Source organism: Poecilia latipinna, unplaced genomic scaffold (genome assembly GCF_001443285.1).
Source record: "Poecilia latipinna isolate Pla-1442-1.1 unplaced genomic scaffold, P_latipinna-1.0 Scaffold357, whole genome shotgun sequence".
Classification (NCBI taxonomy): domain Eukaryota; kingdom Metazoa; phylum Chordata; class Actinopteri; order Cyprinodontiformes; family Poeciliidae; genus Poecilia; species Poecilia latipinna.
Genome location: NW_015112973.1, coordinates 338926 through 365239, shown reverse-complemented (window position 1 = coordinate 365239; position 26314 = coordinate 338926). Strand labels below are relative to the sequence as shown.

The following is a 26314-nucleotide window of genomic DNA, read 5'->3' as shown; positions in this document are numbered from 1 at the left end:
AAAGGGGGAATGTTTTTTATTTCGCCCAAAGTTGTAAGTTTTTTTCCCCCAGGCCAAAAAAAAAAAAAAAAAAAAACATTGAAAGAGCTTTTGGGCAACAAAATTTGGGTTTTGTTTTTAATTTATAAAAATAAAAAGTGATTCAATTTTACTTTCTAAAACATAAATTAAGCCAAGAAAATATAAATGAAACAACAAATCTGGCAGATTTTTTGCCAATGTGGCATCTGCAATATAAAGACAAAACATGCATTTTGCATGTTTACCTTATTGAAAGATATAGATATGACGTCCCATGTTTTCGGGGGGAAATGTTTTTCACTTTCTTGGTATAAAAATGTTTCATCCATACTCAACAACAAGCATGGGGATTTGGGTCACTCTTGCAAAATTCTCGCTATATTTATCCAATTTTAATGAATGAATGCACCAAATGTTCTTTTGAGTAAAACTCACTGAGTGTTTGTGGTCCCGTTTACTAGAAGAGTAAATAAAAAGCTAATATCATGGGCAATAAAGCCAATAATAAAGCCATACTTGGCATTGTACCCAACATTTTCCATTTCAAGATGTTTTTGATTTGTCTGCATTGTTTTTGAAAGGGTGTCGCTCTGCTGTATTGGCTTACGCATGAATAGCCGAGTTTGTAACCCTTCTTCCTAAAACCAACCAACTGAATCTCTGACTGGATGTTTACTTGTCCTGCTGGAGGATAAATCTCTGCCCCAGTCTCAAGATTTTTTTCTAACAGGTTTTCTTTCATCTGCCCACCAACTCTGATCATATATACTGAGCACAAATAGCAAACATGCCAACTCTCTTCCCTAAAATGGATGATTTTAAGTAAGAGTTAATAACAGGGGGATTCATTTAGAGGTGTCAGAAAAAAAAAAGCGGGTGAATACCAATGCTAGAAATGTCAAACATTTCATATTTCATGTTTCTATTTCTAAAATACGTTGACGTTTGTGGCTGTAATGTAACAGAATGATAAAAAATTGTCGTTTACGAGGCACCGTAGCATTGTGCAACAGTGAGGATCATCAAAGCATTTGGTCAGTTTGATGCAGAAAGTTTTGTTTGCCGTCAAAGACCGAGACCCGAAAAACAAATGCGGATGTGCGCAAAAAAAGTGCTACAAGCAGAACGTAGAGTGAAAAATGTGCATGAAAGGATGTTTTAGAAGCTCAAGTCATGATTTCCTCAATCATACGCTTCAAAATTTGTTTTGAGTTTTTCCTGTTTAACCCAGTACTTATGACCGACAGGCTTTCACAAACAACATCTTGCAATAAACATCCAAATCTCGAATGTTTCCAGATCATTTCATGAAGACATGTGGGCATCATAGGCTCACTGCACTAAAACACAACAGAAAAGGACACAGGACGTAGCTACACTTCATGCTGTGAGGATCTGAGAGGAACCATAATTCAACAGGCATTTTTAGAAATGTGGCAGCGAGGAGAACCGACGCATCTGGATTCTACTAAAACTGTCAGAGTGCCAGTCCGGGCCCGACTCCGAAACCATCCTCAGAGCGGCGACGCAATCGTTCCTCATCTGTTTTTATTTTGAAACGCAGAGCATTTGTCTGCTGCTCATTCCCCGTCAGTCAATCACCGCTGCCGTTACTGTAATTAAATGTACATTTTGATTAGCAGTCGGATGACTCAGAGCTGATGTCATGAAACGTTTTGAAAGAGGAGGAACGAGCAAACAGCTCGTAAACCTTCATCCTCCTCCTTCAAAGAGTTTGGCAGACTTGGCCTGCTGGATCAGACTTTGGAGAAATGTCACGGTTGAGGGTGAGGGATATGGTTGGGGACTGGAAAGGAAAAAAAAAAAGAGGGGGATGGTTTCTGCATGCAGGAGGAGAGTTAAAACTTTGTTTAGGAGACCCATAGGTGACATAGCCACCTCTCAACTAGAGCACACATTAGTCACCATCTGAAGAAACTCGGCTGCTACTCACTTTGCAAACTGGAAGATGTCGAAGACAAACTTTTCCATTTTAATCCCGTTCGGTTTCTCCGGAGTGATGATGTGACCCTGAACGTCCACAAATGGGATCTTCTTCTGGGCAACGTGGTGCTGCAGCTGGGGCTCATATTCCCTGGTAATACATAAAAGATTCTGCATTCAGATGTCATTCTTGGTGGAGCACGTTAAAGGCGTCGAACAGGAGGAATCTTACTGCACGACGTCTCGCAGGAAAGAGAAGCTGAAGAAGTGGTTGGCCACGTTTCCTGCGCTGAACATCAGGCGGCCGTCCGAGCTGCGCTTCTCAGCCGTCGCCAGGGTGATCTCGCTGTACTCCACCACCTGGTAACGCCCGTCCACCTTACAGACTACGCCCACGGCCTCGGTCGGATTGGTTTTCTCCACCACCTGAAAGTGGCGGTAGATATTTATATGTGCGAACAAACCCTGGAATCCACGCAACCCGTCAACGGGAGAGTCAACGAGAAGCTGCAGAAGACTTGAAGCTGGAGTGGAGGAGGTTCAACGTCCAGCGTGACATCAACCCCAAACCTGCAGCCAGAGTTGCATTGGGGTGGTTTGGATCAAAAAAAAAAAAAAAAATGTGTTAGAATGGTCAAGTCAAAGCACAGACCTCTACATACAGTTGAGAATCTGTGGGAAGACTTTCACGTTCACACATGTTCTCCATCCTGTCCGACTGAGTCTGAACTATTTTGCGAAGAAAATATAAAACTTTCAGGCTCCAGATGTGTAAAGCTGGTAGAAAGATCGGCCAACACACTTGTGCTTGTATCTGCAGCAAACGGATGCATGAAAAAAAAAAAACACGTTTCATATTTCTCTCTCTCTTTACGATTGTGAATTACTTTGAGCTGCTCCACTACATGCTTCTAGTTCACTCATGGTGACAGACTGACCGCGACCAGATTTCCTTCCTGCCCACAGCATCACCATTCATGTCAACTCTTTGAAGATATGAGTTACAGCAACATTTAATTTCCTTTTGGGGGCAGATGAAGCAGTTTTCCATTGAATCCCAATAGAATGCACTGAAGTTTGTGGTTGTAACAAAGGAGTTCAAATAGTATGAATACTTAATAAACCATCCAGAAAATAGAATATCTTGTGGTTGAGCACTGCAAACAACAAAATCTTTTCAAGTAGTTTTGCTAGTTTCTAGTAGATGTCTTAGTACACTTTAAATATAACCAAACTAATTTACAATTAACGTTTCAGTAAGATATAAGAGCTTGTCTTAAGTCAGTAATTCCTGAATTTCAATATAAAGAACCAGCTCCACTGGCTAATTATTTCACTTGTACCAAAACATGTTTCCAATGTTGTGAGAATCTGTCAGTGGAATTAATTGTTTTTGTCAACATTCAAGAATTACTGACTTAAAACAAGCTCTTATATCTCGCTGAAATGTTACTTATAAATTAGTTTGGTCGTATTTAAAGTGTACCAAGATAAGTGTGCTAGAAAATACAGAAAAAAATCTGGTAGGATTTTGTGATTTTGCAGTAAAATAGGTGTGAAAAGATTGAGAAAGTGACAGCGGCGGGCCTGTTTGTTAAACTTAGCTCAAATAATCAGCGCAGTTCACCTTTTTTAGCTCCATCTGCTCTAAATGAAGACAGACCTCCCTTCACCCTAAAGTTGGTTGCTAATGACAGAGTCTAGTTATGATGAGGGGGTTGTTGAACGGGGGCCGGGGGTTTGAAAAGCCACATAAAACATTAGAGGCTCCCAGTAATTTACGATGGGAGAGACTCTGGCTTGATGCAGCTCTTCCATCTCTGCTGCACCACATTCAGCAGATCACCATCTGAAGCTCAGCTGCATCTTCAGATGCATTTTAACATTTTACCCGATCATCCTGATGATTGCAACTAAGGCGTAACTCCAAGTCTAGAAAGAGTCTGTCTGATGGCTCAGCCAAACTCTCGATGCCTTTCACAATAAATGACGAGCATAAACTGATGTGGAAACAGTGGAAACAAAAGTAGTCATAAGATACAGAACAAAGGAAGTGATGTTGACATTGAGTTTTGATGTGGTCACCATTCTATGTCATCGTTATTAACTACATTCATCATGTGGTATTGCCCAAGCCTCTGCTCCGCCAATGTCCATTTCTTCACATAGCAATAAGTCGGCTTGTCTCTAAAAACCTCAAAGTTACGTTCAGCGTTTGTTTCTCCGTACATCATTGATCGCCTTCAAGTTTTTTCTTTTCCTTTGAAGTCTGTAAAGTGACAGCTCATAGATGCCTTTCTACTTCATCCATCCATCCATTTTCTTACACGCTTATAATACTGGTGGTACTGGGGTGACGGTGCCTCTGTCCAGCTGTCAACGGGCGAGAGGCGGGGTCACCCTGGACAGGTCACCAGGCCATCACAGGCCAACACAGAGACAAACTGGACAAACGCCTTCCTACTTTTTTTGATTATTTTATCTATTTATGTTTAATATGGTGTTGGTGTTGCATTTAAGTTGCATTTATTTTACGGTTTCGTACGGATCTTTGAATGCAGTGGTACGATCTCGCAAACCGTAACTTTTGGAAAATCCATCCTGGACATCAAGCAACTTGAGGACAGATAGAGAGTGAGATAAAATAATAATAAAAAAAGAAATCTGCACCAAACTGTGCTCCAGGACAACTGTGAACGTGCAGAAGTTGCAGAACTCAACAAGAACGAGGCACTTTGGTCTAGAGTTGAGCTTTTCAGCAACAAACACTTAGAAGGGGTTGGCCTGAAACAAAAGGTCAATTTGTGGGTAACCACAAATACCCACTGTCTAGCACAGCAGACCATTTGTGATTCTCTGGTAATGCTCGTCTTCCTTTTATGGCTTTTCAGTATAAAAAAAGGTTTTATTTTATTGGGATGTGCCATTCCTCTTAATAACTGTTCCTTTAACACTCAGAAAAAAAACAGTTATATACCTCACGTAATCTCAATGACAGAGAGAAGGAAAAAGTTTCCTGAAAAGCTGAAAGAAATTCAGAAGAAAAACGAGGTCAGCTGCTCCACCCGGTGGTGAATTACTGAAGGTGCAGCGAGCACACCACACCTTTAATTACACATTGTTCCTTGGAAAGATATGAAGAGCATGTGTCCTTGTTGGCACCGACTGGAAAAACTGGACAGACGGATCGGAATGGAGCAGACTCGACTGCTGACATACTTTGCTCTCTCGTCACGTCCAACACACAGGTTATTAGCAGCACTGAGAGGTCATTAATTATCCTTGAGTTCTTGTGTGGTACGTCAGATACGTTCTTGTCTCATGAATACGAGATAAAGACACTTTATGAGAGGAGGAAGAAAACAGCTTCGCTGCTGCGTCAGCTGAAGTAAGTTTGCTTTCAATAAACCATGCGATACGGAGATGCTTCTTTCTCCACAAATAAGTAATGGAGCATAAGCATTCATATTTTAAGTCCTGAACGTCTCTGCAACACATCCACCAATTCTGACGAGAAAGTTTCATATTTGCTTCTGTATCTCCAATGTTGAACACATGTAATTTCTGATTTGTCAAAGAAAGGCTTGTTCATTGTTTGAGGTGTACAAACGAGCTCTTCAGCATTCTGTTATTTAATGATTTCACTGGTATATGAACACGAGACAAAATAATATGGAACTACAAAACAAGGCAGATAATTAGCTGTGGGATTTGTGAAGGAAACTCTAGCCAGTGAGAGGACATTGGGCTTTGTTCGGCTGCAGATTTTACAAGCATGAACTCAGCTCTATAACATACTGCAGTGAAACCTATAAAGTTTATAATGTACATTTCAATACTTTTAAAAGGCAGGCGTTAAGACTCATGTTTTATAAATCATTCATGTAGGGCCCTGTAAAAGTCTATGAATAAAAACCCACATCATGCCTTGCATATTTCTACTTCTGAAACTCTTTGACCGACCTTAGCTCCGCAGTCCGCTCCCTTCTGCACACAAAACCCAATGAAGGTGGGATCGGCCACTTTGACCAGGATGTTGTCGACGCAATACACATGAATGAACTCGACTCCCCTCCGCTGCATGTCGTCCAGGATTCCCTGGTTCCCAAGAGCTCTGTAAAGACCCCCGTTTCCATCTGAAACGCAACCACACAAAATGGCTTTGAAGAAAATGCTCATAAGCAAAAACGCCCGTCCAGTCAGATCGATTAACCTTGTAGTCACCAATTAACATTTGGACCTACCAGGAGCCATGGAAAGCTTCCCCTGGCTCTCCAGGATGATCTTCCCATTGTAGTCCATTGCTGGCAGCATGCCCTGCTGGAAGAAGATTACATTGTCCTTGTCTAAACCAAAGTATTTATGCTCTGAGAAGAAGTTCTTGGTGGATTCCATCGTCCTGCCGCTGGTCATGATGTACCTGAAGAAAGAAAGAAGATAAGACTCGGTTATTTGGGTTACACTGGCAGGTACGTTGAGAAAAATAAAGAGGGCGGAGAGAAGCCAAGATTTTTGAACATGAACTGAAGACACTGCACATTAGAAAAAAAAGCAAGAAGCTTTTTTTTCCCCTTTACAAAAGCGAATGACAAATATCAGATTTCAAAAATTTAAAATTAATAACGAGTGAGACCTAACACTAACCTCTTTCTATTACCACTTTCCCTTTTCAGACAGTGAACTACCCTTAGATCTGCTGTCCAGGGACATAATCCTATTCCAGCTTCCTTGATCGAGTTTCCTTCAGCGCCTACAGTGATCTGACCCAGTTATTCATCACGCAAACATAACTGGGACTCATTTACAAAAAGGACAGGTGGCTGTTTGCTAGACTTAGTCTGTCTATTTATCTTAGGATAAGAAAAGAAAATAACGTGTCTTAGAGCCAGAGTCTCACCAGGGAACACAGCAATTGACTGTTGTCTTTTGCTTCGCCAGCTGCTGCAGCTTCAAAATGCGCTCCGCTTGGATCTGAAAGAGAGTTTTGTGGGATGGCAGCCCGACGTCGTACATGCCTTTGGGGTGAGAGAACCCAAGTCTGGTTCCCTGACCCCCCGCCAGCAGCAAGACAGCCACTTTACTCTGACCGATGCAGTCCAGACCTGAGGGGGAACCAGACCACAACAGTTTGAGTCTTTGCATGAAAAGAGCCAAAGAGTCTTGACTGAAATGTTTGACCCTTCTTCTTTGCAAGCTCAAGCTGAGTGAGATTAGATGGAGATCAACTGGGAATATTAAACTTATCTCCGTAAGCATCGACGTCTAAATGTTGTCAAATATTCTCAATTGGACTAATAACGGACGATCGCGATGTTAATAAAAATATATCGTTCATTTTTTTTTTTTCTTGGAACACCTCCATTAGACCAGATTTTGCGATTATTTCCATTTTCAGATCATGAAAAGCTTTGAAAACTGTTTTAGAACCTAAATGCCTTAAATGTTTGCCCAGGTTGACCTCTGACCCGTCTGCTGTTTTCCTTGGTCTTCATGATGCAGTTTGTTCTTAAATGTTTTCAAATAAACATCTGAAGCCTTCAAAGAGCAGCAGGATTTATACTGAAAACAGCTGGATCCACTAGATTTTAATAAGGCGTGTCACAGTAACGAAGGCAAAAATACAAATGCTAGTCTCACTCTTCATATGCATATTACCAAACTTTTTTTTTTTTTTTTAAGTGGTTTATCCTTTTATTTCCACTTCACAAATGTCCACAACTCTTTTGGTTAATCACTCTAAATCTTAATAAGATGCATTGAAACTTGTAGTTGTAATATGACAAAGTGTGGAGAGGTGTAAATACTCTTGCACAGCCTTGCTTCATTTACGATCTCTTCCATTCCAACTCTCTAATCTTCTTGGATGCCTTCAGAGCAATTGAATTGTCTTTGCAGGGAAATCTTACATAAATCATGATAAATTTAACTAAACATCCATATAGTTTACCATTAACCATCAGTTGTAAATAAACTCTGAAGATGTGACGTCATAGGCAGGATGTGAACATTGAACTCCTACACAGAAACTTTCAAATATATTTAGAAAAAAAGGAAACAAAAGCGTATTTGACCCGACACAGCAGGCTTATCTCGAGCCTACTACCAGCTACGTGACAAAACGGTCAACGATATTTCTAGCGGCTGGTGCCAAGGGAAAAGTTTTACACCACATATTGGGAGGGTCAGCTAGACTTTGACTGCTCTCCCAACATATGATGAGTCCTGCACAAACACATACACACACACCACACCCTGCACACACAAATGTGGTCACAACATGGTGAGATGACTTCATGAATAAGGGTCAAGAGAGGCAAACCCAGTGACGTCGGCCTCAAATCAGAACCAGATGTTTTCTGCCCGATCACATCTCCTGTTATTATTGGCCACGGAACTAAAAGAAATAAATCCAAGTGATTCATTAGGTGATCATATCGCCTCGGCAACGCAGGAATTGCGCAGAGTCACACTAAGAACCCAATTACTCAGACTTTGGAAAAACCCCTCACAAGCAAGACTGGGGCGAAAGTTGAGTCTGTAACGGCATACGGTGAGTAACTGGCTGGTTTTCCTGCTGCTCGGGGAGGGCTTTGGCAAATAGATGCACTGGAACGGTTTCTTGTGTGAAATCTGGAAGTGGGTTCTCTGAACTTTTCTCAAGTAAGAAATCAGAAAAAGCACCAACCCACGTCCATCTCAGTTCATCTGGGCTGCCCTGTGATGCTTTAATCTCATTAAGCTTCCCAGAGTTATACCAGTAAATTGGCTCCCTGAATCATTGGGCAATGACCTAAAAGAAACTGGATTTCAGCCTCTTATCTGGTAGCAGAAAGTGGAGACAATAATCTTTGATTTTGCTACTACATCGTAACAAAGACAAGAAACGGTAATAAAAGTAATAAAACCTTTTCCTGCTTCCTTACTGCCTATTGAACAATAAAGAGTCAATGATACACCTTAAGAGGAAGGTAGTCCTACGAAACTCCTGACTGAGCTCACCTTTGGCCTCCCAGTCTTTCAGACTCTCCCTGTCCCTTGTCACACTCCCGAGTACCTCCCGGGGCACCGGCTCCATGCGCCCGTCCATCTTCTCGTGTTTGGTGCTGCTGGACGTCTCCATGGCGCTCTTGAAGAATTTGTTGATCTCCAGGAAGTCCATTCCCTGAAGATCCTGGAAAAGTTCCTGCTGCTCTTTGGTGCTCAGCTCCTTCCAGAACTGGAGGAGGTGAGACTGGCCCGCCTCAGCCAACTTCTGCACAAGTCCACTGGTGTTTGGGTCCATGATCAGTAATGATTTGGATGAACTCTGCCAAAACAAAAAACAATAAGAACATGTATTTGAGTTGTTGTTGTTATTGTGACTTCCAATCAGGCAACCACTGGAGTAAATTGTATTTCAAGAAGGGATCTAAATCCATTTAACTCCAACTCTAACTGGGGTTTTAAGAAGGAAACAAAATAGAGGCTAAGTTACAATAAGATGAACTGACAGAACTGGCGACAGCTCAACATCCAGCAATTAATTTTTCAAGTGAAACAATTACTTAAATGATTGCCATTGTTCGTCTGAGCCCACACCCACAATAGGCAGCTTTTTTTGAGAAGGAAATACTCCCTTTACTGGAGACGAATGGAAATATGATGCTGGGGGGCGGGGAGGGGAGATGTTGCAATGTTCCATGCAGATTTAGATCTTTTATTTGTTAACTGAAATCATAATGCTAATACATATGACTTGACTCCTAAAACTTTTAACACTTGACGTTTCATGGAGTGAGGCTCTGTCTCAATGTCAAGTTGAGGCTTTACAAACACACAGGAAGGATGCCTCGTACGAGACATAGCAAAGAAACTAAATACAAGCAGGACTGCCTTTTTAAAGCTCTATTATGTACATTCACTGTACTAATTTCTTAACCGTCATTTATCAACTTGCTTTAACACCAGCACAGACATGCGAATGATAGGACACGGGTGCTGCCGAGCACATTTATATTAGATGCTAATCCATCGACTGCAGGCGAAAATAACAGCTTGGTTTAAATATTACAGAAGAAAAATAAAAACAAACAAACTCTCACCTCTCTCACAGACTTTCGTTGACGTTAAGAGCATTAATATCAGCGGCTGTGTGGTTCCTGTCTTACAACGCTTAGCTATGACGCCTCCCACCGATCCACGCCTCCAGCTACGTCACGTATAACGTGGCAACAGCGTGAAGTGTGTTGCCTTCAAGTGCTCCTCGTAAATTTAACAGTGGTGAGAAGACTGAAAGATGCGTGAACCAAACTGCTGAAATTTTAGTGTTCTTGTTTTTGTTGTTGTTGTCCCATTTCAATTAGGCTATTTAAAAATCAAACTAATTGTAACATTAGAAAATAACCTGAGTAAATACACAAATTGTCTGAAAATCGTGGTTTTATTTATTTTAAATAGAATAGAATAGAATAGAATAGAATAGAATAGAATAAAATAGAAAAAATATGATTTATTGTCCCACCATGGGGAAGTCCACGTGTATGGGGCTGAGTACATTTCTGTTCCAAGTGTTGTACTGTACATTAATAAAAATATATATATTTTAAAAAAGTAAAGAAATAAATGTTTTTTATTTAATCAAACATACCAAAAATCTTTATTCTGGGCCTTTTTTTCCAAAATGAAATGACACATTATGTTAATCATTCTACATCTTACAAGTTGATTGTTCCTAATATTTTGCTGAGCTTGCTTAGTTGTAACTGTGAAACTCAGAGTATTTTATATTTTATTATATATTTATTATATTTTCACTGTAAAAATATAATTAAAAAAATCATATTTATTGCTTATGCCACATATTAACCATGATTCTGCAACTGATTTAGGTTGCATTGATACGTGAGCCACCGTACATTGAGCTGCAGGGACCCAATAAATTAGCATGAACTTGTCAAATGTCGCCACCCTGTGGCAAATAAGGAAATTACTGAGAAAAAAAATATATACAGGTTCTCTTTATATTATATCAATAATATTATATTACTTTACTTTACTTACTTTTACTTTTTTAAATATAATATTATATTACTTTACTTTTCAATATTATTTTACAGGGTTTTTTTATTTTTTATTTTGAACGTATTCATCACTTCAGATCTAGTTTAGCTTGCAAACACCCACAAATATTGCACATTTTTAACATGTATACATGCAAATATGTTAAAATGGAAACAAATCCACCTTGTTCTGGAAATCTTTTTTTTTTTCATGATAAGGCCGGGGAAAATATTTAAATCAAATATCATAAGGCTGCATAAATTATGTTGTTTTTTTTTTTTTTTTTCCAAAATTTTTACCAACTGCTACGCTTGTGACAGTCAAGAGATTTATGAACCGTTTGAAACCAGTAACGGTCACAGTAACGGTTGGTTGCGGTGGAAAACTTCACTAGGATACACAAAAGCTTTTTTTTTCTTTCTTCTTTTTAAGAAAACATCAGAATTGACGAAAGAAATGCCTTCAAGAGAAGCTCCAGTTTCAAGAGAAGGTCACGTTTCGGTAAGACCAGCGGGAAAGTCATTCTTCCTTTCTTATAAGTAGTTATATCGTATTGAAAGCGAACAGCTATGCCAAGGCTAACCGTTGAACATAATGCAACCGCTAGAAAGGAGGAAAAAGAATAACTTTTTAACAATTTGTTAAAAAAATTATTACAGAGTGCGCAGGGTGGCAGTTCAAGAGCGATTCTGCAGAGCATTAAGCGGATATTTTGTAACGAAATAATAGAGTGACGGTTGTTTTGGTGATTGCCGATCCTGACTCTGATCGGTTCACATTATCAACGTCCAGTTGCCCATACCATAAAGTCCAGTTTGAGACCATCTTGCTAGTGGTGTAAATGTTATATATATATATATATATATATATATATATATATATATAAAAGTTTAACAAGTTAATTTGTATAAAAATTACCAAGCATTTTAAGTGAGCTATTTTTTTTTTTAAATCATTTTATTGCTGGAGTTGATACCAACCACTGTCTATGTCTCAGGACATTGGGGAAGAAGGATGGGTTTTGGTCTGGTGTGGATCTCCTGCAGTCAGTGGGTGGGAGGGTATAATTTGCGCAGGTCACATCATGTATTGCAAGAACACATAATTCAACATTTCTTAACTAATTGTTAAAAGAACATTTCATGTTCACAGAAGGCCCGTTTTCCTTTCTGCTTTAACGTCATAGTTTGAGGTCACCAGATATTGGTGTGGCTATTTTTCGTAAAGAAATAGAAAACACAGAATTACATATGGCTACTGTGTTCTAGTCATAGGAGGAGAAGGAGAGCTGAGATTTTAAACAGCGAGGAAGCCCTTATACCTGCCTCCAAACGTTTTCATAATGGATGCACAAAAATCAAAAGCAAGCAAACTTGGAAATGAAGTAAGTCTATTTTTTTTTCTTTTCCATGGCCTTTTGATTTCAGACAGCAGATTTAACTTATCTCTTAACAGTTTGCTAATTGCACTTCTTGCCTTGTTCAGGCCACCTATAGGAAGGAGAGAGAGGAGCGGAGAAAGCTGCTCACCTCTTCACACAAATACATGTTCGAAGTAATAGCAAATGAGCTATCTTTGACCCCATCAGCAGTAGAGGAATTTGTTTTAGACTCTCCATCCGTAAGTCTTTCTTTATGGCTTTGCCTTCAGAAAAACAATCAGATCGGTCAATGAAAGGGAGGGAAACTTTGTATGGAGTAGCTGGATTGTGATTGCGGGCTGGTATGAATTTCTAATTTAATGAAAATCTGGAATGATAACCTTAGTTTTAAGCTTCTAGTCGAATTGTGTTAAAACACTGAATCCAAATCAATGCTGACATGTGGAGCGATGCCACTAAACTAAAATGGAGCATCTCAAGTTAATTATCTTTAACAATCCCATGAAGATCTGATTGCATTTCTGTGATCTACAGTACATACAGTTTTTAGTCGAATTTTAGTCTTTGTAATTAAACACAAGCCAAATATATAGCGAGAGGAAGATTTGGTTCTATAATGTCTCTATTGTGGTGATTCTGTTTGAAATTGACTATTATTTGAAAGGCTTGATGAAAGTTTAGATTTTTAAACAATTAAGCATCTTTTTATTTGTATTTACTACAACTGTCAAATCAGATTTAATAACATTCTCATTTACAATAACCCAATGTTGACGTCTGGTTAAAGTTCAAGCATTTACAGGAGACACTTGATGGTTTGGGGGCCGAACTCAGCTTAGTTCGCTCATGCTTTGGGTCGGTCCGGACAGCAGTTTCACCATTGTCCTTTGGCAACTTTGAAGATATCATTATTGAGGTCGTAAGGGTCTTGGTTTAAAGTGTATCGTTGAGTGTAGCTGAAGGGGGAACTATACATACACAGCTGTACTTTTTTGCAGTATTTTTGCCCCCCTTTTCCTCATACATTTTGTGTTGTGATGCCTAGATTTGTTAAGTACTTTACAGTCTCTTTGTAACGAGACTGTAAAGTACTGTAAAGCGATAACGAACTGCTTAGTTGTCGAGCACAGGCAGATGCCCGACTATGTGCCAAACATCATGAACGCATTATATGTGATACAGTATTGCATTGAGTGCATTTGTTTTCCTTTCACTTTTTTAGGTTTGATTCGATGTTGTCTTTAAATTCAGAAATTTAGTATTTTGCCTGGATAGGTATTTGATACCTGCTTCTCTGTTCTTACCACCTTTTGCTTGCTTGTTTGCTTTTTTACGGCATAGCTGGCTGCTTTTGATCATTTCTTCGCTGCTGGAGGTTGTAAAACGATCTCCTTTGTCTACCAGGAGTCTGACCCCCCAGGAGTAGGTAGGATTACATGCAGAAAGCCTGGAAGTCTGCACTGTCAGACCTGAGTCCATCTCCTGTTTTTTTTTTCTTTTGCAAAACTTAAGCTAATCTTAGGGCTATAATTAATGGATTTCAGTTTTCTAAAACAGTGGTTGTCGCTTATGTCACTCGCTTGGGCCATTTTGCATTTGTTTTCAGAAAGTGGGCGCACACATCAGGGACTTGCTGCACTGGATAAAAGACGCAGGCTGTTTTTAGCCGATTTAAGAAAGACCTGTCTGACCGGCATCTGCTGCTATTTTGCTCGAACAGACGTGACCGTTCCTGTGACTCCTGAAAATATACACGAGGTAAAAGTTGATGTAGTTTTTCTTGGTGACTTGCTTAATTAATTAATTAATTTATTTTTTGTGTGCATGTGCAAAGTTATTCTAGTTTTTAAGGTTCGTTTCATGCAAAGTAGGTAGATAGTTAAAGTGTTCACTTAAGCGCAAAATAAGTTATCTTACTTTATGTCAGAATGAGAATGAATGTTTCACGCTGTAAAAGAGAGAAAAAAATTATGTTAAAACATACAAGTTCCCAAAAGTATTTGAGTCATTTGCCATTGTGTAGTAGTATCAAAATAAATAATATTACCTGTGTTTATTATGCTTCTTCCATTCCTTCATTCCTTCTCATGGTTTTTCTTTTTTTCTGAATGTCTCATAGCTAATTTGTTTCTCTGTGATCGATGCCACTGAAGGACTCCTGAAAGGACTAAGGAATGCCTACGGATTTCTGCTACAGATTCTTGAGACACAGGACAGCTGGGGCGCGTTGGACCAGTCAAAACATGGGGAAAAAACAAAAAAGATCTTCATGGATAACTTTAAACATTTTCTGGGCTCGCTTGATGGTAGGATCTTTTTTTTGTTCTCAGTTTTCGCTGCGTATTCTTTCAAGTTGACTAAGTGTTAACAGAAGAAAAATACGTGTATGTTGAGAAACTACAAAACTCAAACAATACTTTAGTACAGTTTATATTTATTTTGCTTTACTTTGGCTGTTTTGCCAGACCTTCAGATAAGAAACACCAGTGTTGTTCATTTGAGCAAACCGTCAGATGTCGACTTTTCCAAACTGACGTGTCTTGAAGAGATGAAAGCCGCAGCTTCTGACTTTGAGGAAGTGCAGCGACTGGAAGAGATTCTGAGGCGCTGGTGCAAGGAGATTGAACAGGTTTGTAGTCACAAACATTTATCTGTGATCTAAACAGGATGAGATGTCACAAGACACAGAAACACGTAGCGTTAGCTCAGACCGGTAGTGGTATCTAAACTGCTAACCAAACGTAGCAAAACTGACAAGTTAAAACTAACAGGCCTTAATTTTGTTCTTCTAAAAAAAAACAAAAAAAAAACTATTATTTTAATTCAAAATACAATCAAATTTTTAATAATAAATATGACAGAAATCACCATGATTTAACTTTCAGCGTCACAACAAGGAAATAAAAACGCTTTACTTGCTGTAACCTTTTAATCTTGCAAAAAAACAAAAGATGAAAAATACCACCACTGAAGTTTCTAGTTCGATCCCCGGCCCGGGTCTTTCTGCATGCAGCTTGCATGTTCTCCCTGTGCATGCGTGGGTTTTCTCCAGGTACTCCGGTTTCCTCCTGCAGTCCAAAAACATGTCAGGTTAATTGGCCTCTCCAAATTGCCCCTAGGTGTGAGATATATATATATATATATATATATATATTTATTTTATTTTTTTTTTCTGTAAATTCTTTTGACCTGTTCAAAAATTAAGTCATTTTATTGAAACTACAAAGTATTCAGATTAGAAAAGGGATTTGGAAATCACAATTGATCTAAAACATAAAAAAGGTTTCACCTCATTAAAAGAAAGACATTCAGTTTTCCAAGTTATCTGGTTGATATTTTGTTATTTTAGTAAAATGCTTCGATGTATTTTCAGGAAGAACATTTAAATCTGTTTTTAAGTAAAAGTTTGCAGTCTTATGTAATCTGAAATTACAATAAAAGCAAAGAAAAAAACCCGCTTATAAATAGATTAATATTATGTGTTGTAGCAGATATTTAAAAAAAAATTGTCACAGATAATCTAACATTGAAACCCGCTCCCAAAAAATATTCTAATGGCCAAATATAGACCTGGCTATACTTTGGACACCCCTCGCCTAAAGCATGTTGAAACCTAATCACTAGTTAGAGCCTCCAAAGCGTCCCCCATAAAAGCTTGAAACACAGACCATTCATCTAAAAAGTTTGAGATTTTAGCACAGCAAATCCCACCAGATCCCTACTGAAATGTTGTTGGTGGTGGTGAAGTGAAGTTCTTTGCAGGAAGATGGAGCCCAGATCAAATTCTGCTGAAGGCCCCATACAAAGCTGAATTACGGTGATATTTTTTATTTTCGTCATGATCAGGTCCTGACTGAGGACGATCAGTTGAGGAAAATAGATGCTGAGGGACCTCTGAGCGAGTTAGAATACTGGAAGAAGAAGCACTTAAAGTTCAGCTCCATCGTCAACCACATGAAAAGTGAAGAGTGCAATGCAGTGGTAATGGTACTCCACATACGCCGTTCCAAAATGATAAAGGTAATAACAATGTTTAAGTATAGACTACAAAACATTTTGCACCGTGTAAAATTTTCAGTGTTTTGAAGCTACCTAGGTTCTAAGAAAGCTGTATTTCTGTCAGGAAGATGTTTTAGCTTGCTGCTAAAAGAACTGGAATAAATAACTTAACATACCCCGTTAACTCAGTCCATATCTTTGTGTAGGTGTGGCGGGATCTGGATAAGAGGATAACAGATCGTGTTAATGAGTCAAAAGACTATTTAAAATTCCTGTCCACACTGGAGAAAGTCTTGCAAGCACTGTACAACAATGATCCAGTATGTATTTTTAAGCAATTTAATGAAGAGCTAGAGCTCGTGTCATGATACATTGAATGAAAATATATTTAAAGGGGGAGTATGACCTAAAATTGACTTTTTTGTTTTTGTTTAGTTTTACTTTATCATGTTACAACATGTTCCTTTGACTTTTTTTCATGCATGTTTGAGAGATCCTACAATCTCACCAAGTGTTGACTATATCCACAAAGCTTTTCCTTTGGGTTGCAGTCCTTTGCCAGGCTTCCGCCTCACAGAGCACCTCCACCCTCCACCCCCCCTCCCCCCGTGTTTCCTCACTCAGCTCTTTCAGGCTAGAAGCAGCAGCAATTAGCAAATACCCTCCGACAACTGTGTGTCTCTGAGCTCATCGTAGGAACTGCTTAGTGTAACGCTCCCAAATATGGCCATAAACCGCTTAAAGGAGGAACGTTGTTGTGATGATCTTCTAAGACAGAGTGTCAGAATAGGAGCTTCTTAAAAAGACAGAAGCCCAATTTCAATGTGTTAAATTGCATTTTTATAGCATTTAAAGGTAACATAGTTACTTGATTGTGCTATAAAATGGCACTATGTGCCTGGAACATACAAAATACTGCCCCTGTTAAACACCCAATTTCTTTTGTCCAGACCATATATATTTATAAACACTTACATTTTGTTGTTATTTAAACTCAGTAAAAGGATTAAAAACTTTTCATTTTGTATGCAGGAATTACATAATTTAAGAATGCACTTTGTTGATCTCCAATTGTTAAAATGCACCGACACAAGTTTTTATTTGACATGCATGTGCATTTCTCTGCCACATAGTCGTACTACATGTTAGAGGAAGTTCAACCTTTTCAGAAATTGTTGTCTTGCAACCCTTGTGTGCACGTAGCACTTCTGTATTATAAGTTGTTCATAATTCCAGGAATCCCTGATAAAAAGCGTGCATAGTCTCGTCAACGCCGTTGAATTAGTTCACAGTGTACCACTGTTCCGCAACATAAATGAAAAGATGCCATCGCTGTTAATTAAAGTAAGTGTGTTATTATAATGATCGTTTAAGATTTCAGTTGTTTTTTGTAAAAGTTAGCCATTCAATTATATCAACATTGGTAATGTATACTTTTCCAGGTCACAAATCAGCTGGTTACAGCGTGCAGAGCACATATTACTGACCATGGCAAGAGTTTAATATGGGATCAAGATGCCGAACAGCTCATGAGGAAAATGCAGGTGACTGTGACGCTAATACTTCTTATTGTGTGTGCTTGCATTGCTTTGGCTTGACTTCAGCAGTGATTACCTGTTGCCTGTTCTGTTCTGCGTAGGACTGCATAACTTTGTTTGAGGAGTATCGGTCCTTCTTCCATGAAAAAAAGCTAACGGCGAAATCAGACCAGAAGGAAAAGGGCTTTGTGCTTTCGGAGCGGCATATTTTTGGCATGTTTGAGAACTTCTGTAAAAGACTTAAAAAGGTCATTGTTAACTTTGAGGCTGATAACTGTTGAGATAGCCAAATATATATGGCAGCTGACAGGTGTAAGCACTGTGCAAATGGTGCAACGAGCTGAAAACAGATCTAAACGCTCACTAAGGGCAAAATGAGCTGCACACAGATGAATGAATCAAACTTCAAAAAACCCAAATGCAACAGCAAAATGCTGAAATCACAAATAAAATGCTGCAGCCACATGAAATAGAAGCAAAAGGAAAAATGCTGAATGCAGAAAACAAAAACGCAAATACGAAGAGCTGCAAACTTGCTCTGCAAAGCAGGAATGCGCCAGACCACTGGGGGAGACTGGAGTAGGTAATTATTACCTATGTAAAAATCCCATAGTTGTCTAATATTGGAAGAGACTGTGTGTTTTAAAAAGAGTTGAAGTATAAGACACTGCTTTCTTTCTTCCTCCACTTTTCTTCTGGTCATCCCTTTAAGTCCTCACTCCCTGTCTTTGCTTAGGTTCAGGTCCAATAGGATTTGTTGGTCATCTCCCCCTAATGGGCTTTCGCACTTCTATCTTCAATCAATTAAACAAGTTTATTTGCATAGCACGTTTCAGCAACAAGGCAGTTCAAGCTGCTGTACAACATGAAAACACAAAAATGTAATTAAAAACATCAGCTATCAATTGAGAAACCAACAACAAACATTACATTTTGTCGAGTGCCATCATCAAAATACACATCATGTTTGTCAATGTTCCAGAGGTTATGGGTCAAAAGCAATCCCAAACAGGTGAGTTTTTAGCCTTGGTTTGAAGGAGCTCTGTGTTCTGGCAGTTTGGCAGTTTTCTGGAGATTTTCTCCAGATTTGTGGTGCAATTGACTGAGGATTGAGGACACCTGTGCTTCCAGTTAACTGCCAGATGTAATGTCTGTTCATACCCTGATACAGCCAACTAGATAGCACCTTCCGGCCCAACAGCAGCCTCCTTTTATACTCGGCACCGCTGCTGTCAGTTAACCAGATGCACAGATGTCCTCAATCATTGAGGGCAGGCTTCATCCTGTTACACATAGAAGCTGAATGCTGCTTCTCCCTGTTTGGTTCTGGTTCTGGGGATGCAGAGCAGACTAGGGACAAAACTCTACGCAAGACTCATTTTGCCATCTGCTGTGTGTTTGCACCTGTCAGCCACCGTACAAATAGGGTAGTTTAAAACAAGTGCTCCTCAACAAGTCACTTTTACAATACTATCCCAAGAATTAACACGTTTGTTATCTTTTGTAGATCGAACAAATAATGTCAGTGTTCAAGACATTTGAGTCTCTTGGAAAGTCAAAGATTGAAGGCATCGAGGTTCTTGCCAGACAATTCCAGAATGTGTCCACGAATTTGAAAAGAAAGCAGTATGACATATTGTCTCCAAAGATGACTGAATTTGATGGCGATTTTGTCAAGTTTATGAATGAAATCAGCCTCATTGAGGTATGTCTGTTCCACAACCTACATTACGTCTTTCATGCGATAAAGGTACACGTTATTCACTTGACTGAAAAGTGTGGGATTCAAGTCATCTTTTAACTCATAAGTTTCAATTACATTTTTTGTGATAGAAGAAGCCTGTTTCAGAGTGACCCAGAGAGATTACCAACATAAATCTGATAAAGAATGTATGGCGTGACCTAACAATTAGGGTGATAGCACTTAGGCCTTCCAACCTCAAAGAATTGAAGCTCACCACCAAAAATAAATTGTGAAAAAAAATAAAAAATAAAACAGTGGAAACTTGCAAAAAAGTTTTTGGTTGAGCCAAGTGTTGAAAATGATCAGTAATTAAGTTAAAGGGGACATATCATGCAAAATACACTTTTTCATATTTAGTTGTGTTCATTTTTCTCTATTCACTATAATATTTTTCTTTTGTGTGACGTCACCCAATTTGCCGTGGAATTTTTCATTGGTATCTGACATTAATGGACACTATAGTTAAACTGTGCTCCATATGGGTGGAGAGGGTGTAAACACAGTAATAACACCATTGCAAACCATTCATTTGAATATATTCATTTGATATGATTCTAGTGTGTATTAACGCGCATGATTCCTTACGTGCGTGTAAGGGGTCCACAAGGGGTCCGTGGAGCTACAATGGCGAGGAATTCAGACCAAGGCATTGCGGTTCTACTTTATATAGACTATAAGTGAATGATTTTCATGTGAAGAGGAAGGATTTAAAAGCGTGATATATCCACTGCTTATTAACAGATAACAGATGTTAATAATACTTATTAGTAGTGTCTAAGGCTAACTACTTGACGTAGCCATATTTTTTTAAAACCATACAGAGTGTCGTTAAAAGAAAGAAGGATGACTGGTGATGTACTGTCTCAAAGCAGATGAGTGTTATCGGTTTCGCAGCTTGAGGCTGAAACTTCGTTGAAATTTAAATGTCTCCCTGTTCATGTACACAGAACAAACTCCAGGTGTTCATGAGTTCATGCTTCTCAAAAATCTACTCATCGCAGCAAGCTCTGGCACTTCTACAGCGGTTAGTAAAATTCATCATAGTGCATTGCAAACGTTTTACTGTCATTTTATTTTTATTGTAATATAATTCTATTAACTTTCCTTTTTCATAGGTTTCAGAAACTGAGGCTTTCTTGTCTGGAGACACAAACTTTCAACATTTTGCATAATGTTCTCCAGTGCTACATCACAGAAGTGGATAATATCACAAAGGTTTCTAGTTTGATAGAAATTAGCAAAACATTGATGCAAACTGTAACTTAAGAATGAAACAATTTCGACCTTTTTGCTTGTAGCTCTTTGAAAAGGAGCAGAAGGATCCTCCGGTTGCTAGAAACATGCCTCCAGTGGCTGGCAGAATTGGTTGGGCCAGGCACCTTTTTCAAAGGATTTACGAACCCATTTTATTCATTAAAGTGGGTCAACATTTATAAAAGGTAATAAGAGGTTGTGTGTTTCCTTGCTATTGATTGGTCTTTCTTCCTTAAAAGGAAAACTCGGATGTTCTGTCAAGTGCCGATGGGAAAAAAGTGCTCAGACTGTACAATCAAACTGCAGCCTTACTGGTAGAGTTTGAATGTATCCAATACCAGACATGGAAGGATGATATTTCCAAACTAGATCACAGTAAGTCCCTAGTTTCTTGCAAAGCGCTGGCGTATTTGTTATAGGACACATTTTGGCACTTTTTCTGCTCTTCGTGACAGTCCTGAATCATACTCTGCTGGTGCGTCACCATAAGACCAAAAAGTTTTTGGCTAACTTTGATCCAAAAATAACTGAGGTCATTTGGGACACAAAATGTTTGTTAAGCATGGGTCTAGAGGTTCCAAAGCAGGCATTAGCTCTTCTCAATATGGAAAGGAAGTTGCAGGACAGTCACCTAAGGCTTAAGGTAAAGTACATTTTTAGCTGTTTCACTACAGTAGTGAAACAAGGATTGTAATAACCTGATACAAAGTCACTTGAATGCCTTTTTTTTTTTTAGACCATTTTGGAAGAGTATGAATCCACCTGTGTCAGCATTCGTGATGACTTAAGCAGCTTGCTTGCTTCAAAAGTTAAAAATGTAAGTATTTTGTAAATTCAGTGTTAAGTATGGGAATAACTAGGATTAAGTATGGAGCTTAATTTTAGTTAGTACCAAGGGCTAGACCAGTCTAGAAAATTTGCAGTAATACTTGTATGTCCAGACTTCTGTATTTAATTGCCTATTGTATCCTTCTTTCTGTCCTCCTTCTTCAGATGATTACGCCTGTCCTTCATTCCCTACTTTGACGTGTCCTTCCTGTAATCCTTCCCTCTTTGGGTATTTCATGTGTTTCTTCTGACCCTCCCTCTATCATTCCGTCTGACCTTCTTTTTCCCATGGGTCCTTCCTTCCTTGTTTACTAATGTCCTTGCTTGTAAAAAGGAAGTTACAAGCAATTTCCTTTCAATTCACTTTCAGTCAGGAAATGTATGGAATTGTTAAAGTTTTGAGGTTTTAATTTTCTTTAATGCTTGTGTATCGGTGTTAATTCAATAGGTCGAAGTTGCCCTTCGCTTTGGCTCACTGCTGGTGACGTGGCCGTCCTTCCTCCTGGACAAGTTCTTTGATAATGTTGAGACTGCTTTGACTGAGCTCAAACACGTTGTAAATAAGGTAAGTTTCTGAATATAAAGAGCTTTCTGCCTGGCAGTTTTAGATACAGAGTTTTCAGTGATACAAAAATAGATATATTTTTTTTATGAAGATTTGAATTAAAGCTAAGAGATTTATCCTTTGACAACCAAAATGTCTTAATATTTAAAGTTGTATTGTATGTAGAAATGATTGACTATGTTGCACTTGACGTAATTATGATGATGCTCTTTTCCAAAGTCCATTAAGTTGCCTGTTCTTTTTTTCCCCAGGCGCAACATATTTGTAAAGTGCACATTGATACCGTCCTGAAGGAAATCTCAGAGACTGCGGTGATTGACCTTCCAGATGATTACGCGTTGTCCCTACCGGATCTCATTGCTCATAATAAGGCATGACCGTAATGAGTAAAAACTGGAATGTTTTTAGTTTAGGAGCAAAGCTTCAGTTTTAGCATTGCTCCTTATGTAGTTTTTAAATCCTTAACGTTCTGGCTTTCTCATTGTCTGCGTGTTTTCTTTTCACCTTTTTCAGAAACTTTGTCTTGGGTGGGCAGACAAATTGAGTACCAGATTTGCTCAGGTTAAATGTGCAATCAAAGAGCTAGCAATTGTATTGAGGGGCACTGACGAACACAAAGGCCAAGACACATCAGTCAACTTCCAAAGAGTATGTTTGCTTACCTCCTGAAAAACATTTGTTTCATTCTACTGTACACAGTATTTCACACAGTTTATGTGGAATTGCCTTTTTTTTCAGGAGTTCAAGAAGCTTTATGAACTCTTCAGTACAAAAGTGTTTGAAACCCTCCTCAAGACAATTAGGGGATCCCTGGATATCCTTAAAAAGAGAATTTGTGGCACAAGGTAAGCATGGCAGTTTTTGGAACAGCCTACTTGTATCAGAAAACTTTGGATGAACCACTTATAGACAAACATTAATGGATATTCAATTTTAGTACTTTCCAGAAGTGGAAGCTTGGATCAAATGTGAATATGATGATCAAAGCCGAAGCCCGACTTCACAACTCCACAGTGGTAAGTTTCTTCTTACTTACCAGTTTTATTTACCATAGCAGTTAAACTAAACACATTAGCGGTAAATTAACGCGTCTGTATCTGACGTATGTGTTTATTAGGTAATGATTCCCAGCATAGATGAGATCCAGTGCGGTATAAATCAACTCACTGATGCTGTGGTGGAAATCAGCAAAGGAATAGCATGGGATAGGGAGTTTAGCTGGGAATACTCTGCGGCAAAAGGTAACTAATAGTCAAAGTGTTAATTAGGAATAAAATAAATGGATAGGAATAAAGTACAACCCAGTGACTAATGAACATCAGTTGAGTCAGTCACTTTGAAGTAACCACTCTTCCTGAACAAGCATGTGTTGCATTGCATTGAGTTGTTAACTTTACGACAAATGCCCATCGTATATAACTTAATACAAGCATACCCAGTTCCGAATTTTGTTATTCTTTCATGTACAACATGTGCAAAATTTTAAAATCTACTTGAATGATTATTTGACATACGAATATGAAATAAGAAAAACAATGGAATAGACAATTTACATATAGATATTTCTTTCAAAGCTCACACTAGCAGAATGTATATGGCAAACCCAAGAAAATACATCACATGGAAATGAACAGTAAACAGCTCCTGAAAATGTTCACAATTGCACATTTCAAGTGTTTAGTATTTCCAGTTCATTTTTCCGTTCTTTTCCATTTCTTAAAAAAAAATTAGGTTTGTGTGAATATTTAACAGCATCTAGATTCTCAGTCATTTCATTCATTGTGTATATATAAGTTCTCAACAACATATGACATATATTTTTATTTTTTTACTTTACTTATACATTTGGTTAATGGTGTTGCTTGTCGCTTTTCTACTTTTTATTCTTCTGTCCATTATGCCAAAAAAGCAAAAGAGAATTTTTTTCCTTTGGTTCTTGAGCACAAGGAGATTAAAAAGATTATTGCTGTTCTAAAAACTGCCATCACCACCCAAAAGTCATTAGCCACTGATGCTCTGAAGAAGTTCAGTCAATTCCAGATGCTGTGGGACGTGGACAAGAACCTGAAAGTCAAGGTTTGTTTTCCTTAATTTTTAAGTTGATCCTTATAATTCCGAATATCATCCGAAAGTGGATGTATTTAAGGAAATTTATTTCACAGAATGTATGAGGGCAACATTCAAGAATATTGACTAACTAAGCCAATATATATAGTTAACAGAAAAAAATGCTTTGAAAATATAACAGGTTGAATTTTAACCAGAAGAACTTTTTTTCCTTATAATATAACTAAATGTGTTTCTAAAGGAATTTATGGACAAGAAACCATCTTTGGTCCAGATAAAGTCTGAAATCCAGCACTATGACTCAGTGGAGCAGGAAATCGAAGCTGTCCAACCTCTCATTCATGTTGAGTGTATTGAGCTGTCAACAGGTAAACTTACTTATGGTTTGTTTTAGATGGTAACTAGATAATGTCCTTGGTATAATTTGTTTTTATTGCATATTTAATTTGTTATTAGACTACATCTAACACACAGGGAAAGTTCATTAGATAAGTATTAATAAGGGCAGTAGTGTCCAGTGGGATTCCAACACATTATGTAAAAAGTTTGCAACAGAATATTTTTATGTTTATTGTAAGATTACAAGATTATATTAAGAAATCCACATATAAAATGAATTTATATGTGAATATTCCGTGAAGCTGTAGTCTGGAAATTTGAAGACAACCAGAAGTTGACAACATTAACTGGGGACACTTGATGGTCTTTTATATCAACAAAATAAATTCTCCAATCAGCTCTTTCAAAACGTTTCCCTTCTTGTAAAAGAAAAACACCCTGACTGTTAACACTGAGCGTAACCAGTGATACCATTTAATCCAGAGTTAAAAGGTGCTGCTTAGTTCTGAATTAGACAATGTAATATTTTCCACCTAATCCAGAACTACATATCATCTTGTTTGATGTCGGGTTTTCGTTAAGTTCTAAAGCGTAAGAAAGAACTTTCATCAAACAACTCCGCGGTAAATTATGTTCAGGTTCTCCATGAGGAATGTGCTATTGTGAATGCAGGCACTCTTAAGAAGACCTTGATAGCCGAGACCAAAGCCTGGAAAACACTGATTTGTAAATACCTGAAGGAGAAGTACAAGAAGAAAAAGATCGACGTCGCCATAGCGATAAACCGATACGGCGCACAACTGTCAAAACCTGTGGCGGATCTGGAAGGTGCGCGTCAGGCAATGGCTACCCTGTCAAAGCTTCGTGAGGAAGAAATACATATTGACATGACACTGATTAACATCAAGGTATGAGCTGCACAATTCGCTTTTAAATTGAAATATGTACTTAGCAGAAAAAGCAAGGAAAAGTTGCTTTTGGTGCATTTTGTTGCTGTTTTTCCTTATAGCAATGTTCAAATAAATCTTATATAGCTGGAAAGCTTGATTGTTTCCTCTGAAATGGTGCTACATTTTTGAAGAAAATTAATGTGTGGATTGGAAATTTAAACATATATATATATATATATATATATATATATATATTCACACATACGTCTATTTAAGCAGTGAAACAATGCTCAATAAATTCTGACCATTTTCTATGTCATTACTAAAAAAAAACCAAAAAAATATTTTACAGGAAGCTTATGAAATTTTGACCAGAAGCGAAGCAGATATTACCAAAAAAGAAGTTGAGGGGGTGTGCGTCCTGAACACTTTCTTCACAGAACTTCAGGCTAAAGCTGTTCGTACTCCCAACCAACAATAATTCATTTTCGTTAAGATGTTATAATGCTTTCTGTGCTGGCCTAAAAAAAAAAAAAAAAATCTTTCATTTCTTAGAGATCAGTCCAGGAGGTGCTTATCATTATGCAACCCAACTTCAAACAAGACCTTCTGGAATGTGTCACTGTTTTCAAAGAAGATGTCGGCACTTACATGGTAGAATTTGATCATGTAAGTAACCTGCATATATTTAAACTCTTTTCAAAA

The 26314-nt window shown here is 38.3% G+C and overlaps 2 protein-coding genes across 3 annotated transcripts in view; one reads left to right on the top strand and one right to left on the bottom strand.

Moving 5' to 3' along the window:
- uap1 (UDP-N-acetylglucosamine pyrophosphorylase 1) overlaps nt 1-10169 on the bottom strand; it is a 20196-nt gene extending 10027 nt beyond the window's left edge. Inside the window, exons 1-7 of one of the 2 annotated variants that reach the window (XM_015036108.1) lie at nt 10047-10169; nt 8965-9271; nt 6863-7067; nt 6210-6385; nt 5929-6101; nt 2198-2391; nt 1976-2116 (exon numbers count right to left, since the gene is read on the bottom strand). In XM_015036108.1, coding sequence (XP_014891594.1) covers nt 1976-2116; nt 2198-2391; nt 5929-6101; nt 6210-6385; nt 6863-7067; nt 8965-9247 — 1172 coding nt within the window. In that variant the 5' untranslated portion in view covers nt 9248-9271; nt 10047-10169. The remainder of the gene's footprint in view (nt 1-1975; nt 2117-2197; nt 2392-5928; nt 6102-6209; nt 6386-6862; nt 7068-8964; nt 9272-10046) is intronic. The other variant, XM_015036109.1, reaches the window with a different exon arrangement.
- Nucleotides 10170-11360: 1191 nt separating this feature from the next.
- Nucleotides 11361-26314, top strand: part of LOC106949680 (dynein heavy chain 8, axonemal) — a 42356-nt gene continuing 27402 nt past the window's right edge. Inside the window, exons 1-30 of the mRNA XM_015036104.1 lie at nt 11361-11505; nt 12273-12388; nt 12490-12624; nt 13727-13811; nt 13992-14143; nt 14505-14691; nt 14851-15014; nt 16232-16405; nt 16591-16704; nt 17621-17728; nt 17827-17928; nt 18024-18170; nt 19430-19627; nt 20614-20690; nt 20782-20881; nt 20965-21084; nt 21160-21295; nt 21376-21563; nt 21657-21737; nt 22197-22313; nt 22565-22684; nt 22827-22961; nt 23052-23158; nt 23251-23329; nt 23431-23554; nt 24229-24389; nt 24622-24748; nt 25392-25627; nt 25962-26066; nt 26165-26278. Of these exons, the coding sequence (XP_014891590.1) occupies nt 12347-12388; nt 12490-12624; nt 13727-13811; nt 13992-14143; nt 14505-14691; nt 14851-15014; nt 16232-16405; nt 16591-16704; nt 17621-17728; nt 17827-17928; nt 18024-18170; nt 19430-19627; nt 20614-20690; nt 20782-20881; nt 20965-21084; nt 21160-21295; nt 21376-21563; nt 21657-21737; nt 22197-22313; nt 22565-22684; nt 22827-22961; nt 23052-23158; nt 23251-23329; nt 23431-23554; nt 24229-24389; nt 24622-24748; nt 25392-25627; nt 25962-26066; nt 26165-26278 (3735 nt within the window). The 5' untranslated portion in view covers nt 11361-11505; nt 12273-12346. The remainder of the gene's footprint in view (nt 11506-12272; nt 12389-12489; nt 12625-13726; nt 13812-13991; nt 14144-14504; nt 14692-14850; nt 15015-16231; nt 16406-16590; nt 16705-17620; nt 17729-17826; nt 17929-18023; nt 18171-19429; nt 19628-20613; nt 20691-20781; nt 20882-20964; nt 21085-21159; nt 21296-21375; nt 21564-21656; nt 21738-22196; nt 22314-22564; nt 22685-22826; nt 22962-23051; nt 23159-23250; nt 23330-23430; nt 23555-24228; nt 24390-24621; nt 24749-25391; nt 25628-25961; nt 26067-26164; nt 26279-26314) is intronic.